Source organism: Macaca nemestrina, chromosome 15, assembly GCF_043159975.1.
Source record: "Macaca nemestrina isolate mMacNem1 chromosome 15, mMacNem.hap1, whole genome shotgun sequence".
NCBI lineage: Eukaryota > Metazoa > Chordata > Mammalia > Primates > Cercopithecidae > Macaca > Macaca nemestrina.
The window spans coordinates 113,309,436-113,328,792 of record NC_092139.1 but is presented as its reverse complement, the minus strand read 5'-3'; the positions used below and the strand labels follow the sequence as shown (position 1 = coordinate 113,328,792).

The window sequence follows — 19,357 nt, the reverse complement described above, 5'->3', positions numbered from 1 at the left end:
ACAAACTTGAGAACTTTGGAAAAGCTGGCTTCCCTCCTCGAGTTCTAGTTGGCTGTGTTGGCTGGGTGGGTCCTGGCACCCTCCACTCAACATCCACCTGCATATTAAAATGGGTCCTACTAGGACCCTGGGTGGCCCAGGCGCTTCTGACACATGCCACAGACTTCCTCTGTACAGTAGAATAGATTTCCTTTGGGAATTTAAAAAAAAAAAAAAACACCAGGAGTTTTCTGGTCGAATACCACTCTAGGAGACCTTCTGGAATTTTCCTTCCAAGTTTCTTCTACCAGATCAGCAAGAAGGATTCAACTTGGTGTCTCTGTGTGTTTGCTGTCTCATGCTGCTTATAAACTGCTTTGCCTTTAGCAATTCCCCTCAGTTATCTTGTTCTAAGGCTACCATTAAGAAGGAATCACTGTTGTGGAGGAACTCAGAGGCACCTCCAGCTCCCCTTAGCTGGTGCCTTAATGCCGCTGATGCTAGGCTCTGACAGTAATTACTTTGCAAGTATAATGAGATACTTATGGGTCCATCAGGTGCCCAACCCATAGCATGATATGAAATATGAAGAGTTAGGCTGGTGGGTAATTTACACAACTGTCTACCAAGTCTCTCCAGGATGATTAAGAAAAGGAAATGCCGGATTGAAAAGATGCCAAGCTTCCAGAGCACATTCATGTGGCTCAATTGACAGTGACAACCATTATCGTCATCACCATCATTGCTGCTTTTAACGGTTAATGACAAAAAGCCCTCACACACGAATGCAGCACTTTGCAATGCACAAAACCCTCTTGCACTCATGCTCTCCAGCGCTCCTCACTGCCATCTGGGAATCTCCACTTTGCAGATGGAGAAACTGAAGCTCAGACGATGGCAGGGACTCGCCCTGCTAGCCCTGCCGAGAGAGGTCTGCTTTTGCCTCCCTGATTCTGAATCAGATAGGGTCAGAACTTCTTTCTTCCCCTGGGCTCCTCAACCTGGCGCCCTCACCGCCCACTTGCGGGCCCCTCCTGCCCTCTTCCGCTGCAGACGGACACTGAGGCAGGGCTCTGATTGGACAGCTTGGATCATGTGCTCATTCAAGAGCCAATCAGCAGCAGGGGGCTTGGCTCGGCATTTGCCGTCCTCAGGGCAGCTGCCTTATTATTATTTTTTTTATTATTTTGAGACAGAGTCTCACTCCTGTGCCGAGGCTGGAGTGGATCTCAGCTCAATGCAACCTCCACCTCCTGGTTTCATGTGATTCTCCTGCCTCAGCTTCTCGAATAGCTGGGACTACAGGCACCCGCCACCATGCCCAGCTAATTTTTGTATTTTTAATAGAGAGGGGGTTTCACCATGTTGGCCAGGCTGGTCTCGAACTCCTGACCTCAGGTGATCCACCCGCCTTGGCCTCCCAAAGTGCTGGGGTTACAGGTGTGAGCCACCGTGCCTGGCCTGCCCTAGTTCCTATTGGGAGTATGGGAAACTCTTTTTCCAAAGCAGCTTGCACCTTGGTCTTCGCACCCCGCCCTACTGAAGAAGGCTCCCAGAAACCAACTTTGCTGAGCCCAGAATGGCCTGGCTCTGGCAGATTTGCCCCCAAGACTGCAAGTGGGTGGCAGCGCTCCCCCAACACCATGTCCCTTTCTGTTTCCTGCCCCTTGCCCTGAGGCTTCCTTCCATTCCTGCAGTCAGTTCCCAGCCCTACTTCCGTGCCAGGACCCCAATTCCCTAATTCCCTGGCACGAAGAGCTGCGTGGATGTTCCCTGCACTGGTCTTGTCCCCAGATGTGGCTCCTTGGACCATCCAGCCCCACACCCGGCCTCTTCTTTCTCACCAGCTGCAGCGGCCAAAAGGCTCCAGCAGGCCTTGTACCTGGTTGGCCCAGGCTTGGCTTTGATGGACCAGTGACCCAAATAAGTGACCTTGGAGAGGTCTTCCCAAAGGTGGCGGAGACCATGTTCTTGAAAGTTGGGAGTGGTGTTGGCTTGAGTGTGGGGCTGAGATCTCACCAGTGCTAGGGTCCAGGCTGTGAAATGAGGCATAGGATGAGAGAGGTTCTGAGCCACAAATGGGGTCCATACCTAAGAGGATGGGAGCAACCCAGGGAAGGATTTGGAGGAGAGGCATGTGTGGAAACAGAGCCTGGATGCTGAGTCCCTGGAGGTCAGAGTGGGCCCTGGGGCACTGGGAGCTCCTGGCCCCGCCACTGATGCCAATTGGGGTGTCAGTCTCCCAGTAAATTCAGTCTGTCCACATCTATTGCTGACACAGGGTTTAGAGAGGGCTCAAATTCAGATAGAATTTGAATTCCCTCTTTGTCTCTCAAATGTGTGAATTTTGGCAACCGAGTTCCTCTCTCTCTGAGCCCAGTTTGCCCATCTCAATATTGTGTGTGATCATACCAACCTCACTGGGCCACCAGGAGGAATGAGTGAAGCACCTCATGCCAGATGCCTGGCCCCGGCCTGTGTCTGGCAGGGACTCACGGCTGCTGAAGGGTCATTACTTCCCCCCAGGGATTTCTAGAGAGGATCAGGATGCCACGAAGGATGCTACTGGAAGCAAGTCACACAGAAGCCAGAGCCCTGGGCTTGCCTAGCAGCACTGGACATGGGGCAGGGAACGAACCTGAGCCGCACTTCTCAGAGGGTGGGCATGGTGTTGAAAACGATGTGTGTAGGAAGCTGGGCCCCGCCCCAGAACCTTGAGGGGCAGGAGGAGCATTGAGACATCCTTGGGTGGGGTGAGGCAGGGGGGCGGGAGGGGGGAAGATGTCCAATCCCTTAGCTGGTGGCAGACTCCTGAGCTGGCAGAGAGCCCTCTTCTTGAAAGACTGTCATGCACAGGCCATCAGGAGGATCACAAAGTTGTTTATTTCCCCACCTATAAGAAAAGATGGATGATGCAGAGTGCCGAGAAATCCCAGCCATTCCCCTGGTGAACGTACTGGAGCCCCACACGAGCCTAACAGGCTGCGTCTTTAGCAAGGGATTTTCCTCTATTTCAACAGAACTGCAATTTCCCTTCCAAGTGCTCCCCGCGGCATTCGGTCACGCTGCTTCTGGGGAGAATGTATCGTCCACTTCTGTGCTATTCTACAGCAGCCATGTCCTTAGAACACAGAAAATCTGATTGGCCAAAAAAAAAAAAAAAAAGTACCAAAATGTCAAATTTCATACAATCAGGGCAAGAATTGGTCTTCTTTTGGCATTTGGACTGGCTGCCCCCTAAAAAATGTTTTTCTTTCCTTGGCCCTTAGCAAGGCCCAGCCCAGAGGCAGAGAAAGGGGGCGACACTTAGCCTTTGCATTAAAAAATGAACAAGGTTTTCAACCAAACAGTTGAGCAGTTGGACTCATTTTTTAAACACCAAAAATACGTCAGATGGACTTACTCATCTGGCTCAGCTTAATACATATTGGCCTAATGCTACAAACAAATGCCTAACATTAAACAAGTCTGAGAGTACAAACAAGCACAGGCCACAGTCACTGGCAGCAATGATTTGGCCTGGAGGTGCACCCGTGGCTGTGATGCAGACCAGCCCTCAGAACCAGTACTCAGAGACGAAGATGTGGACGTTGACAACATTTCGGTGGGAGACCACGCCCCCGACCACATAGTTCATCTCCAGCTTCAGGATGGCATGAAATGGGCCCACGATGGGCCGTACCTGGCGCACAACACCTGCGGAGAGAGCAGAAGGTGTGCCGGAAGTTAGAAGGCACTGCAGCAATGTAGAGATCTGGGAAATGGTTTCCCTCAAGGAGTTTCAGAGCTAGAAGGGGGCTTAGACCTCGTGGAGCCCCATTCTGTGCCAGATGCTTGAGTCCCCTGAATAACATCCCCTTCCAAGTGGTCACTTCAGGCTCTGCTCCCGCCTGCAGGGACTGGTGAAAGTGAACTCACTACTTGCTAAGACAGCCTTTCCATCACGCACTGCCCAACCCGGAGGAAAGCTGTGGGTGTGGGCTTGGAAACTGGATGGCTCTGGGGTCAATGCCAGCTTCTGAGCCCAGGTTTTCTGCTCTACCACCATTTACCTGACAGGTGTTTTTTTGTCTGTTTTGTTTTGTTTTGTTTTTGCGACGGAGTTTTACTCTTCTTGCCCAGGCTGGAGTGCAGTGGCGCAATCTCGGCTCACCGCAACTGCCACCTCCTGAGTTCAAGCCATTCTCCTGCCTCAGTCTCCCGAGTAGCTGGGATGACAGGCATGCACCACCATGCCTGGCTAATTTTGTATTTTTAGTAGAGACAGGGTTTCTCCATGTTGGTCAGGCTAGTCTCAAACTCCTGACCTCAGGTGATCCACCCGCTTCGGCCTCCCAAAGTGCTGGGATTACAGACATGAGCCACCACACCCGGCCTACCTGACAGGTTTTAAGGGAGCCTAGAAAAGGGCCTAGCATGGAGTGAGTGCCTGACAGAAATCTTTCTCCCTCCTTCCAACCCACTGTGCCCAGTTCTGACCCCTGAGAAGAAACGAAGCAGGTATATCCTCTCCCCTAGGACATCTGAGGATTGCAGTGGGCCTTGCATCCTTCTGCAAGCAGAGAATTCCCAGTTCCCCATGGGACATGCCTCTGGACCCCCTGCTGTGCATGCCTCTGTGGAGGGTGACACCTGAGCTCACTGTTCAGTGTTTGTGATAACATGGAAGCAAGAAGTGGCTGGAGTAACAGAAGATCAGAGCAGCAGTGGAGTCCCCAGGGCAGTCAAAAGGAGGATAGGTGGTGGAGGGAGACTGGTATCAGTTCTGGGGAAACAGCTGGGGGTCACAGGGAGCTCTGCCTGTACCAGGGTAGGGACCAGACAAACACCATGGCCAAAGGACAGGGCACAGACAAAGCTCAGCCACGCCAGGGAGGAAGAGGAGCAACCCCAGGCATTCTGCAGATTCCAGGGGAGCAAGAGAGTGGGTGCCACAAATCTTCCCCAGCCTGGGCCTGCCATCTCCATGGCCCCCGGCCAGGCCTGGCTGGCACTGCCTTCCCTCTGCAGGGCACCCACAGGCTCACAGAGACTCTCCCATACTCTGTACGGGGTGAGAGTATGGGACAGTCTTCACTGCACTGTGGAGAGGCTGAGGCCCTTTTGAGGCCAAGGTTCCCCGGCAAGTCAATGGTGCCATGCCCCTGTGCTCCTGCACTGCACGATCCAGATGCCCAGCATCTGCCAAGGCATCAGCTCCAGCTGCGCAGGGCAGCCTTCCCGCCAGAGCAGAGTGCTCAGCAGATCCCCTTCGCATGCACACATGTGCTCAACAGGCGCTGGGACAGTTCCCAGGGTTCCAGACATCACGAACAGGATGCTGGCTTCAAAGCTGCTGGAAGATCTAGGATGAAAAGTACGCGCCATTCTCTGATGAAGGGTTTGCACTGTCCAGCGGGGGTGGAAATGGAGGTGGGGAGGGCTGGGGAGTCAGGACAGGTTTCTTGGAGAAGACTCCCCTTTTGCAGAGGAAGCTGCACAAGCCAAGGCTGCAGGCTGCTCCCCAGTGTCTGCGGCCAAACAGGCAGACCTACGGGTGCTGACATTTGTGAATGAACCGCCAAGGCCCCTTCTCTGTTCCACATGTTCTGACAGTAGGATTTGTCGAAAGTGGTGTGAAGGGTGCGGATGTGGGGTAACTACCTAACAACTGGTTCTCTGATCATACCATAGGCCAATTTCTATGGCCAATTTCAGGTACCACGTGGCATCACTGAAAGTGGACTCGTGGAGAGATGTGCACAAGCAGCTGTCCAGAGCTGGTGTGAGCGGTGTGAACCGGTGTGAGCTGGCTCTGAGACACCTGCTTGGATGCTCTGTGAAGAGCAAATATGGAGCCTACAGCTTCACAACCACACGTTGAGAAATAGCTACCGGCTGTTTGCCACAAACGGCTGATTCCAGGCTGGATTCCGCGAACAGTTCCTCTGCAGGCTTAGGAAACGTGCACGGGGACAGCCTATCTCCAGCTCTTGGTGCCCAGGACACAGCAAAGGTTCAGGGGAGAACTGAGAGGTCAGGAAGGCCTTCGGTACGAGCGGCTGGTTCCTGGTCGGGAACATAAGTTCACGCTCAGAAGGAGAATCTGAGCGCAACGTTCCCTCTTTCGCTCTCTGGGCTTATGTTTCAAAAGTGAAAGGCCCAGCAGCCGGGGTGGAATTTCAGGCTGTTCCCTAAGCAAACACGGGCTTTAGCTCCGATGGAGAGATAAGCGCAGGCTTCTGCAGGCTGTCAGCACCCTTGCTTTGCCTGCTACGCGGTGATGACATGGCAGCTTTGTCCTGCTTGAAAGCCCATGAACATCTTCAGCTCCCGGCAAAAGACGCGGACTTGTCACCACCCAGGGCTTGCCAGCAGGCCCTGGTGACCGGGTCGCTCCCGCCCGCCCCTCCCTGCGCTCGGTCTGCCCACCAGGGACAGTGTGCGCTCACGGGGCTGAACCCAAACACACCCCCGTGGATCCCCTATATGTCATATTTTTCTCTCCCCAGGCCTGAGGCCACCAATGGCACCCCCGCCGCCACAGTGACCTGCCAACTTCACTGGTTCTAGGCGCAGAGATGGTTCTTACCACCTTTCCTGGCATTCAGAGGTTTGGGGCTTGAAGGAGAAGGGCGAGAGGCTGGGTGAGCCTGTGAATCACTGTAGGGAGGAATGGCAGGCGCCGCCACAAACTACAGTCAGATACGTCTTTGTTTCAGCTGGGTGCGGTGGCTCACGCTTGTAATCCCAGCACTTTGGGAGGCTTAGGCAGGCAGATCACGAGCCCATGAGTTCGAGACTAGCCTGGGCAACGTGGCAAAACCCCGTTTCTACAAAAAATACAAAAATTAGCCAGGCATGGTGGTATGTGCTTGTAGTACCAGCTACTCAGGAGGCTGAGGTGGCAGGATTGTTTGAGCCCGGGAAGGTCAAGGTTGCAATGAGCCAAGATTGTGCCACTGCATTCTAGCCTGGGTGACAGAGCAAGACCCTGTCTCAAAAAAAAAGGGATCTGTTTCTGTTATTATTATATTTCTGTATATTATGTAGTTTCATATATAACTATTATACATATAAAACATATATTATAAAACACTAATATATTATTTAAAATATAAAGTATGTCAAATTTATGTAAATGTATTTTAAATAGTTTAAAGTGTATTTTACAAATTTATGTATAAATTTATATAATTATTATAAATTTATTTTAATAATATTAATAAATTTATAATAATTATAAATTATTTATAAATTATTTATAATAATTATAAATTATTTATAAATTATTTATAATAATTATAAATTATTTATAAATTATTTATAATAATTATAAATTATTTATAAATTATTTATAATAATTATAAATTATTTATAAATTATTTATAATTTATAATTATTTATAAATTATATAAATTATAAATTATATAAATTATAAATTAATTATAAATTATATAAATTAATTATAAATTATTTATAATTATTTATAAAAATAAATTTAATAATTATAAATTATTGTATTTACATATAAATACACTTATGTGTAAATATAATTATATATAATATCTATATTTATTCATATAAAATATGTTTATATTTACTCTAAAATTTATATATAAAATATAAACATGATAAAATATGTAATAATACCATATTATTATGTTGATATATGAATACATGTATCTTAAATGTCTATATTTAAATACAGCTTCCTGGCTGCATGTGGGATCGTTAATATTATCAGCAGGTCTGATGCACAGAGGGTCTGCGCACACGATGTGTGCCTGGCACTGGCTAAATAAGAACGTAGAGAAACCGAAGCTCTGTCCTCAGGGGTCAGTCTGGGACAGAGAAAGAAAGAAGAAAGTGCTCATGCAGTGAGCTCCATGTGGGACGGGGACCTGCCACAGACGTTCTAAATAGGCCCTTTGAGACCTGCAGGATACAAACTGAGCTGGCTCCGTGGTAGGACCCCAGATGGGTTATTTGACCTTCCTGAGTCTCAATTTCCTCTTCTGTGAACAGGGATTAAAAACAGCAACCTTTGGCCAGGCGTAGTGGCTCATGCCTGTAATCCCAGCACTTTGGGAGGCCAAGGCGGGCGGATCACAAAGTCAAGAGATCGAGACCATCCTGGCTAACACAGAGAAACCCCGTCTCTACTAAAAATACAAAAAATTAGCCGGGCGTGGTGGCACATGCCTGTAATCCCAGCTACTTGGGAGGCTGAGGCTGGAGAATCACTTGAATCCAGGAGGTGGAGCTTGCAGTGAGCTGAGATGGCGCCATTGCACTCCAGCCCGCGCAACAGAGCGAGACTCTGTCTCAAAAAAAAAAAAAAAAAAAATCTAGCAACCTTCAAAATCAGAAACAAATCAAACTCGATGTCATCCTTTTTCTCTCCACTGAGAAATGACGACTGGCTATCAAAAAGCATTGCAATATTTAAAGTGATCTGACTCCCAGTCAAAGCGTGGCTGAATTCTTAGAAACATACAGCAGGTGTTAAGTATTTCTCTTGGACTGATTTATGAGAGGGAAGCCCTGAACGTATAGAAAATGCTTGTCCCTAAATACATCGCACCAGGGTACTTCATGAGGTTTTAGTCTCTACAATGGCTGAAGACCGGAGCTCCAAGCTGATTGTAAACAGCTGCGTGGTGAAACAAGAACCATGAAAGGAAGCGCTAGGGAAAAGGGTGCTGCGCAGGGGAAGGGAGGCACTAGGCTGAATCACTGTTGGTCAGATTCGGGGCCTGGATTTTCTCAGGTTCTTTGCATTTAACAAGTTATTACGGTAGAACAAATAGGAATGCTGCGAGGGTCAAACAACAGACTGTACGGGTGCACACAGCGGGCACTCAAGGAAAGTGCACCCCTTCCTGCCCTTCCCAGATCCGCTTCTCTATCCCTCCCCTCTGACCTGAAGTCCACATTGCATCTCCCAGTCTGTGCACAACCCCACTCAACCCAGGACCCCCTTTCCCAGGCCATGCCCTATCGGTGGACCTGCCCACACTCTTCCAGCCTAGCCACATTTTCCTAGCCTTTGGTTTGGGGAACAGGTTTCCTCCATCCCCAGGCTAGTTCGAGCATGACTTACACCTCCTTGCCCTCACCTCGACTGAACCCAGGCCAGTGGCCAGAGAGGACTTCATGAAGGAGGACTTAAACAGTTCAGCTGGTCCTCAGTGCCTGACACATAATAGATGCCAAATAAATGTCTGCAGAATCTTTCTGATACCACTTTTATTCATAGCTTCCTAACCACCCATCAACCCATCCATCCACTCACCTATCCATCTATCCATCCATCTTCCCACCCACTCACCAATCCATCCACTCACCTACCCATGGATCCAACCATCCATCCATTCACCCACCCCTCAACCCATCTGTCCATCCACCCACTCATCCATCCATCTATCCACCCACTCATCAACCCAACCATCCACTCACCCATCCATTTATCCATCCATCCATCCATCCATCCATCCATCCATCTATCCATTCATCCATCTATCCATCCATCCATCCATTCATCCATCTATCCATTCACCCACCCATCAACCCAACCATCCACTCACCCATCCATCCATCCACCCATCTATCCATCCATTCATCCATCCATCCACCCACCCAACCATCCACTCACCCATCCATCTACCCATCCATCTATCCATTCACCCACTCATCAACCCAACCATCCATCCATCCATCTATCCACCAATCCGTCCACTCACCTACCCATGGATCCAACCATCCATCCATTCACCCACCCCTCAACCCATCTGTCCATCCACCCACTTGCCCACCCATGAATCCATCCACCCATCCATTAAAGGCTACCCACCCATGGATCCACCCATCCATCCATTAGAGACTACTCTGCATAGAAGAGCTTTAAACAGGAAGCTTTAAATTGGGTTTTGAGGAATAAATCGGAGTCAACGAAGCAGGAAGGACATGTGCAAAGCCCCAAAATATGAAGGTTCAGGCCAGTTCTGGGAACAGTATCAATCTTGGGGAGAGGCAGGCAGATGAAGCTGAGCCATGTGCCTCATCTGGTGCGGGACTGCCCCAGGACCTCACTTTGTCAGTCTCAGAGAACCAAGTAACTGGGTCATCTCCTGGCTGCCTCCCCATCACCAATTCTATACCACTGTTCTTTCAGAACCATCACCAACTTCTCTATCACAGGAGGCAAGGGAAGGAGGAAGAAGTAGCAAGGAACACTCACTGCCCATATGCAGCATCGCAAACGTGAGAGAGCTGCCACCAGGGGCCCAGTTCCATCTATCCATTTGATCCTACAGACTCTGCTTTGCCATGTCTCATGTGCCAGACACTGGGACCAGCTGGACTGCTTCATAGAAGTCTTCATAGAAGTCTTCTCTGGGTCCCCTGTGTCACCTGGCACCTGGTCTCTTTCCGCTACAACACTGCATCTGCTTACTGCAGGGGATGCTCACAGCCCGCCTGCCTGTTCAGGGATAGCGTCAGCTCATTTCTGCCCCACCAACCCCGTGGCCTTCTGCCACGATCGCATTGTAAGATGACGGCAGCAGAAGAAGAAAAGAGAGTGAAGGAAGAAGGAGGAAGGAAGATCAGTCCCTGAAGCCTCACAATCTAGGAACGAAGGCAACACTTTGTCCTGAAGGAAAGGGGAGCCACTGGAGGCTCCAGGCGAGAGCTGTGTCGTTGGAAGGACCACCCCAGCAGTAAAAGGCGGGACAAAGAGGTGCATTTTCATCACGCCTGGCTTGTCTGTCTTACCTGCAGGGGTGTTTGCCTCCCACCTTTCCGAAGCCCCAGAAAGAAAAAAAGGCCACGGTGCTGAGTTCAATTGTGTTAATCTTCCAAATCCTCATCCCTGGCATTTCTGCTTCAGGTCTCAGACGCTGCTGGTATCCCTTGGCGTGTCTGTGCCTCTTAAAGATATAATTAAGCAGTTTTTTTTCCCCCGTTGAAAAATGTAGGTCCCCTCGGGCGCTTCACTTTCATGTCTTGGCTCTGCTTTGTAAGTTGCAGCTGATGTGCTGGGGATCCAGGATCCTGAACACGAAATGCTTAGGTCCAGTGAGGAGACCTTCGCTGCCTCTTGGGCTCTGTGGTCCACATTCTCTGCCCCATCTGGAAGGCATCTTTCAGCTCTGCTATTTGACGTTGCACTTGATTGCCTCTCCATTGTTTGAAATGATGAAAGTCAGTGGCGGCGGGGTGGGGTGGGGGGCGGTGTCTCTCTGCCTGAGTCCCATATCTCTGACTTTAGACACTGGTCTATAAACAGACCTAGAGTTACAGCCTCGAGTTCCTAGGTGGCTCTGCACTGACCAGCTGTGTGACCTTGTGCAAGTCATCTTCCCTTCTAAAGTACAGCCTCCAACATGAGGCTTGTGATTCTAGCTGACAAAGTGTAATGGAGTGTACAGGGCTGTCAAAGAACATTTTAGCAAACGAGATGATGAATCAAGAGACGGTACAATATCTCATACCAGTGGAAATTAACTGTGGCCACCATGTGGGGCCAGCCATGAGCAGAAAGGAAGGGAAGTGTAGGGCTATGTGGACAAGGTGCTGGAACAGAGAGGCCAGGAGCTCCGAGGAGACCCAAGCAGGCTTGCCCATCACAAGCACCATGGGCAACCGTGGTGCAAACAGTCACCAGGCCTCAGTAATTCACCCCAAGAGGCTCCACAGTTCCTGCAGGCGAGGATGAGCAGCATAGACCAACGGCAAAGAGGAAACGTTGAGAACACGTGGTGCCAGGCCTGTCATCCCAGCACTTTGGAAGGCCAAGGAGGGTAGATCATCTGAGGTCAGGAGTTCGAGACCAGCCTGGCCAACATGGCAAAACCCTGTCGCTAAGTAGCTGGGCATGGTGGTGAGCGCCTATAATCCCAGCTTCTCGGGAGGATGAGGCAGGAGAATCACCTGAACATGGGAGGTAGAGGTTGCAGTGAGCCAAGATCGCACCACTGCACTCCAGCCTGGGTGACTGAGCGAGATTCTGTCTCAAAAAAGAAAAAAAAAAAAAAAAAAAAAAACCATGTGGAAATACTGTCAGCACTCACAAAGCCACCAACTAGAGTGTGGATGGGCTGGAAAGAGGCCACACAGCAGGGGACATGGGAGGAGACAGAGAGACCCTACGTGCCCACAGCCGCATTCAGCCCCCATCGCAGTTAGTGATGAGACACGGTCGCCCTCCTTTTCCTGGGGAGAAAAATGAGTCTCTACGGGTAGCACCTTCCAGATCACGGAGCAAACAGGCCACAGGTTTCTGTCCGGCTGGGACTGACCTTAGAGCCCAGATCTTCCCATCCCACTGTATCTCCTTCCTCCTATCTGCAAAATGACGTGCAGGACACTTCCTGACTGTACTGCCCTTAGCAGAGTTGTAAACACACGGCAAAAACAGCAGAAAGCAATTAGAGAGAATTGTATCAGGAGCTGGTGGTGTAGTCGAAACCTGGTCTTCTCTGCTTGCCTGAGAAACGCTGTAAAAGCGGGGAAGCAAGGGGGACAGGTGTCCGGGCTGCATATTTAAAATACCAAGTGTCAGTCAACATGTCTCAGCAAAACTCATCATCCGTATTTCTTGATTGTTATAAATGTGCTCCTTCCGCAGGTCTCCCGTGAGCTACATCAGACAGTTTGGAGGGGACAGCTGCAGGTAGCTGAAAGAAAGACACAGCTCCCAGGGTGCAGCTTTCCCCTCGGGGAGAAATATGAAGGGAAATGTCAGCTTTGGACTAAAGCTCTTCAGCCTTCGCCTGTGACGTGGGAGCTAACATTTCTGCAGTGCTTCGTCATCACAGAGCTCGCTCACATCGACTGTCTCTCCCCTCATCGCAAACGCAGGCGGCGGGGGCCCACAGGGGAGAAAATCTGGCTCTGTGTGGTTACGTGAGTTGCTGACAATCACACAGCCAGCAAGCAGTAAACCAGAACTGGAGCCCAGGCCCTGGGCCACTGCCCCTTCCACCAAGCTCTGTGGCCTTGCCAAAGGGAGACAAGGTCTGGGAGAGTTCTGGAAGGATCTGCTGTCTGAGGCACCTCCTTTTAGGAGAAATGAACATGGGACTGAGACAAGAGGGATAAGAAAGCATTTCCCCTCCCTCTGTGTGTCTCCTGCGCCAACCTCAGCCTCCATCCACCTACTTGCTGGGTGGGGTCCTCCTGGGCCCCAGACCCAAACTTGTCAGTCCACTCCAATCTCTGCAGACGCCTCTCCCAGACGGACAATTCAAACCCAAGCACACCGAACACTGACCCACGCTCCTCCCCTAAACCCACTTCCCTTCCTCCCCTACCCCCACCCTCCTGGCAGCTACCCCCAAGCCAAGAACTTGGAGTCGCCCTTGACAGGCCCCTTGCTCCCATCCCTCAGGTTAAACCATCACTGAGGCCAATGGATTCTATTCTCAAAGGTCTCCAGACTCTCCTTCCTTCTCTCCCCACAACCCCGCCCGGCCTTAGTTCCGGCCTCATCGCATCTACCTGAATACGTGTACCACCTTCATTTTCACCCCTCCCATGCCCCTTCCCACCGTGCTCAGAGCCAGGAGGCAAATCCAACCATGGGGCCCGCTGTGGCTCTGCAGGGGGCTCTTCTCACCCTCCACCCTACCCCCACCCGGGCTCACAGCAGGTGAGACGCACCTTGCTGAGGCCCATGGCCCTGTCCAGCCCCGCTCTCAGCACACTGCCCCAGCCACACTGAATCCCTCACAATCCCCCAAGGTGAGGGGGCCACGAAGGGCAGGATGAGTTCAAGTCTTGCCAACTTGACTCAAAGACCTGGGCACACCAGAGGGGCCAAGTCCTGCCCTCTGCCTTCCGGGAGTGAAGGCTACTCTGCCTCCTTCTACAGACACAATGAGGGTCTGGAGGAAGGGAGGGGAAGACAGGCCTGCCTGGCGGGCAGCCCTTGAGTGCAGAGAGGGGGTCCTGAGCCCCACACCTGCAAGTCAGAGCAGAGCCCTCTCTTCTCTATTTATCTGACAAGCACAGAGCGCTTGCTGTGGGTGGTTGCAGCATTGGGTGCTGGGGTTACCAACATCGCCCGGCCCTGGTCTGGCTCTTCACGGGCTCTCAGCCGCTGGGAGAGCAGGCACAGGGGATTGGGGCCACAGAGGCTGATAAAGGTAAGCAAAGCTCCTTTGGGAGAGCTTCAGAGAAATACGCACCCCAAATCAGGTACTGGTGCTCACGGAAGCTTCCCCAAGGGGTTAACCTTGAACTGACTTTGAAGAACGAGGTGCCCAGCAAGGAAAAGGTGGTGGGAGGGTGCTCTGTGGGGAGGGTGGAGAGACACGAGGCAGCTTGGTGCTCTCAGTTTCCCTGAGCAGATGAGTAAAGGAGGGAGGGCGAGGGGAGAGGCTGAGGAGAGGGGCAAGCCAGCCATGCCCCTTCTCTCTCCTGGGGCCATGGGAGCTACTGCTGGAGTTCAGCAAGGAGGGGACAGGTGAGGTTGGTGGAGAACCATCACTTTCTTCTCCTTTTCTCCTGAGAGGCCCCATGAATGAGCCAATTCAGGACAGAAAGGGGCCCCCTGCTGCAGGGCCACGGCGCAGAGTCCCCCCAGGCTGGAGCAAGGCCATGTCCTCAATGTCCCTTTTCCAGGCTGTCATCCCAGAGGCTCGCAAATCTTCAGAAAGATGACTGTCTGCACTGCCACAGACTGAACACTGATGGTACACCTACGCTATGGACCATGCTCCACGTTGTCAGGATGCAGAGGCGACAGCTGAGATTTCAGGACCGGGTCAGGCCTCACAGAGTAGAACTCTGCCCTCTCCGAGGTTGCTGGGGAAAGTCATGACAGCAGGAACCCCACAGAGTCCCAACACGATGTGCACATTCCTAAGTCATGTCACCTGAGCCTGGAAGCTCCTGTGTGCCTCAGTTTCCTCATCTGGAAAATGGGGACAATGATCTACAGGATTGCTATGAGGAGCAAATTATATATATACACACATACATGCCCAGAAGGGTGCCTGGCACACCACAAGGGCCACACAGGCTTTGCTGTTAATTGAAGGACTGTGATAGCTGGGGTTCTAGCCTTGGCCACAGACGGAACGTTCCTAGCAGAGTCCGCCTGGAAACACCTGACATCCGCCCCACCCCCACCCTGCCCTGTGCTGGCTGGGTAATGGCAGGCACTGAGGTCCTTTCACAGATTTAAAGACAGTCAGGAAAGATAGTCAGGAGAGGCCGTCAAAAGATTCATACCATCATCATTCTTGTTTTTTTTTTTTTTTTTTTTTTTGCTAATTTTGCACAACATGCCTTTACTGCTGTTTGGCTAAAACATTTCATTTTTTAAAAAGAATAATTTATGAATGTGCCCAGTGATATTAAAAGCTTTTCAGAAGGTGCAGACCAGCAGCCTAAGAGGGTCACAAATCATTCCTGTGGGAGGCTCTGGAGACTAAGAGGCTGTTCCCAGCTCCTTTTAACCCCTTGGTGACTCTGGAAGTCAGCAGGTGTGTGGGATCCTGCGGCCAGTGATGGGCACCTGCCGGGGGCTGGGTTGGGGTGACCCCAATGGGTGCATCTGTCCTGTGTGTGTAAGAAACAAGGACAAACAGGGTAACAAGAGGGCAGCCTTGCATGAATGAACCCCTGGAGGCTCTTCCGTCCAGGAATTGTTCGGTGGAATCGAAAGTCAAGCAGAAAAACTCCCAGTGCCACAACTGCTGGTGTTTCCCTGTTTACAACACCCCTCCCCCGGCACAAGCACGGCAGACTTTCTAGAAGGAGTTCCCCAGCCACGGCCACTCTGGCGCTCTGCCATTCCCTCTGCCCGGAGCCCTCTTCCTCCAGATCTCTGTATGGGCCACTTCCTCAACTCCTGAGTCTTTGACAAATGTCACTGACCACCAGATTTAAAGCTGTACCGCCATGCTGCACCCCGCCTCCCCATCCCCTTCCCCTGCTCTGCACAGCCCTCACTGCCATCTGACCGTGTATATATTACGCTTGTTTCTCATCTGCTCCTACCCTCTGGAATAAAAAGTGTATGAGGTAGGCATTCATGTCTGCCTTAGTCACTGCTGCATTCCTCAGAGCAGGGCCTGCCCCCAGGGATACACACATTACTCGTTGGGAGAATGAATATGAGGAGAGTTGCAAAAGGGGTTCATCCAGGGCCGCAGGAGCACAAAAGAAGGAGCTGCACACTCTGCATGTGGAGGGCATCCAAGAGGAGGTGACAGCTGACATGGGCTTTGAGGGATGAATAGGAGTTCACCAAGAGGAGAAGGAAGTGAATGTCATGGCTACAGTCCAGGAGAGGGGAGAGGCCATGGAATATTTGGGATCTGAGGCATGGGCTGGAGTGGCTGAAGCAGAGTGGAGGGAAGAGGAAGGAGTAAGATGCAAGTGGCTCTGCAGAGCCAGAGGGCCAGTGGGCGGATCCGGGTGCTTCTCTCCAGCCTGGAGCCCAGGCACCCCTGAGCGCTGAGCCCCCAGGGGTAAGCCCCACTCTAAGAGATGCAGCAGTAACCACAACTGGCAGACAAGCACAAATTCCCTACCTTGTACACTTTTTATTCTGGAGGGTAGGAGCAGGCGAGGGAGATGGGAAGCTCTGGGCTGAGGACATCTCTCTGGCCAGGCAGCAGGGATGGATGTGAAAAGTGGGGCTTAGAACACAGCAGTCACAGCAACACAGGCTGTGGGTATGGGAGTGGGTCCACGCCTTCCAGCACCAGGAACCAGTGGCCAGGCACATTTCGCTGTGATACGCACGCGGATTACGAGAAGGGAGATAATCTAGTCAGGCTCTGTGATGTGCTCGTGAATCTCACATCCCGGTGACGACATCTGGGAGGCGGGATACCTGCAGGTCTGAGAAGCAGCCCACATGCCTCGCAGGAGTCCCCCAGAAGCTTACAAGAGCAGCAGCACATCAAGGTCCCAGAATAGGGACCTCTGTCCCTGCACTGTCCCTAGACCCTGTCCACATGGCCTGGCCCAGCCCTGCCTACTGGCTCCCGATGCTGTGGTTGGCCTGATGTCACCCACCATCAGGCATCACTGGGACACCATCCTGCCTGGGCCCTTGGGCTGACTGCAGGGTGAGCGGATGCCACCCTTGCCCCACTCCGGGCCCTCCTCTACTCCTTCCGAAACACCTGCTTATCCCCCACCACCTTTCACCTGCCCAGCGTGCAGCCCTGTCTTCCCGCCCCTGATGGCTCAGGCATGTGTCCGTGGGGACCAAGCAGGCACAGGGGATGGAAATTCTCAGATGCCCGCCAGGTGCTAAGTCTTCCAGCCCAAACCTTGATGAGCACCACTGCCTTTGTGCAAGGCAGGTGTCTCAAGTTTGGCTTCCTTCCACCCTCCCGCTGGGGCCATGATGGTCCCGTCCAGGGTGACACTGCAGATGTGGAGCTGTGTCATCTCCCAACCTCTTTGGCTGCATCGTCTCACCTGAGCTGCACCAAAAAGGCCTGTAGAGAGGGGTGTAGCTGACCCCTGGGGGTTCAGCGGAGCAAGATGGCCCCCTCTCCCCACCACGCTGTCTCCTCCTGCAGGGGCGGCCATGGCAGGGGGTGCTGGGCAGGTTGTACCCCACCAACCCTTCCTAGCCAGGTCCTGGGCTGGAAAACCAATCAGGGGTGTGGAGTGCGGCACTCATGTGGACAGAGCGTCTCCTGGGGCTGAGGCCTAGAGCTCTGAATGAATGCTGTCCGTGTCACTGCAGGTCCAGCCCAGGCCGTCCGGGAGCCACCCACAGCAGGGAGGTTTCCGGGACTGGTCCCTGGGTCCCCCTGTGTGTCTCACTGAGGTAGGCTCAAAAGCAGAGGCTGTGCTCCATTCAACACAACCAAGCCCTCTGAGGAGTCTGGCCTGAGCCCAGGAGCTGCTGCGGGGACGGTCACTAGCTTCGTGACGGGGGTGACTTCTGAGAGTTTTGGTATCTAGGGAATTGGGGGTTGATAACCTCAAGGAGGGATAACAGCAGCTGTTTCAGAGGGGCTATGCGCAGTCGTGCAGGGCACGGGGCCTGATGCCCCAGAGCCCACCTCCGCTCCATGGGGTCACGACATAGGGAGCAGAAAAGGTGTGTGTTCTCCCTCCATCTCCCAGTCTCTGAGAGACCCTCCTCCCCATGCCCTTCACCTCCTGGAACCCTTGGCGACACCCCCAGCTCAAGATGGGGTCAGGCCGCAGCTGACCCCAGCCCGGAGGAGGCCGGGCCCGGCATCCTGGGAAAGAACTTGGCTGCCGGCCAGGGTGTGGCCCCCGGGGTGACAGGGCTGTGCCTCCCAGAAAAGAGAAAGCGCCTAATCCCTGGGATTTGCCGTGAAAGCCAGGACAGGGCAATCACTCATCGTCAGGCAGGGACGGCTGCGCTGTTGTTTTTAGGTGGAATTTCTGAATCTCATTTGTAATGTGTACTGATCCCGGGCCAAACTCTCCACATGGGTTGCAGGATGCGGTCAGCAGCGCACATTTAACCCCTTAAGAGGTAATAATTTTAACGAGGTGATCTGGGCCCTGCTGGCTGGGACACTGGATGGTCTCAAGCCTTGACTGAGGCCTTGCCTGGCCAGGGGGAGAGGTGCAGCTAGGTAGATATCTTCTTTCACAAGCCCTTGTACTGCGGCTGTTGCATACAGTTGAGCAGGTTGTGCGCTACAAATAGACTCACCGGTGAATGGTGCTCCCTAGGTTTTGCAGTGCACAACACATTCAACTGTACATAGCAGCCCTGCCACATACCACTTCTCTCTCCCTCTGAGACATGAACAGGGATGACACCCACTCCTAAACCACAAGCACTTTCAGCTGTGGGAACTCTGGCAGGATGCTATGGATGCTGGTGGGGAGCTTCTCAAAAGCAGGATGCGAAGTCGGGATGTAGATTTGTTCTCCAGTACCCAGTGCAGGGCCTGGCATGGAACAGTACCCCAGGATGTTCTTGTTGAATGAATATGATAATTCAAGGATGATAGGACTTGGGAGGCCTGCTTGCTGACCTGCTTCCGGCCAGGCCAGCCTCACCAGCCCAGGCCGTGAGATCTGCCTATTAAATAGGTCCTGGGCAGTTGGAGCCACTTTGGGCTGGACGGTCCTGGCCCTGTCCCATGATCCTTGCTCTGGCCTGTCGTCCCCTAAGGAGGCTCCGGGCTCCCACCAGTCCTCCAGTTCCAAACTGCTTCCTCCCAGCGGCTCACTTATCCTCCAGACTAGACCACTCTTATGTTAAAATAGGTACAAACATCAGTCCTTACTACCCTGCAAGGCAAATATTATCATGGCGATTTTACTGAGAAGAAAGCTGAGGCTCAGACAGGTTATGAAACTTGCCTAAAGTCACAAAGCCGGAAACAGAGAACAAAGCCGCAAGCCCAGGGCAGTCTGCCGCGGCCAC

General features: G+C 52.2%; 1 protein-coding gene across 1 annotated transcript in view; it reads right to left on the bottom strand.

Moving 5' to 3' along the window:
* Nucleotides 1-2,839: 2,839 nt before the first annotated feature.
* The window catches only part of LOC105464284 (fibulin 1), a 98,532-nt gene continuing 82,014 nt past the window's right edge, over nucleotides 2,840-19,357 (bottom strand). The window contains exon 17 of the mRNA XM_011712012.3: nucleotides 2,840-3,675. Within this exon, the coding sequence (XP_011710314.2) occupies nucleotides 3,536-3,675 (140 nt within the window). The 3' untranslated portion in view covers nucleotides 2,840-3,535. The remainder of the gene's footprint in view (nucleotides 3,676-19,357) is intronic.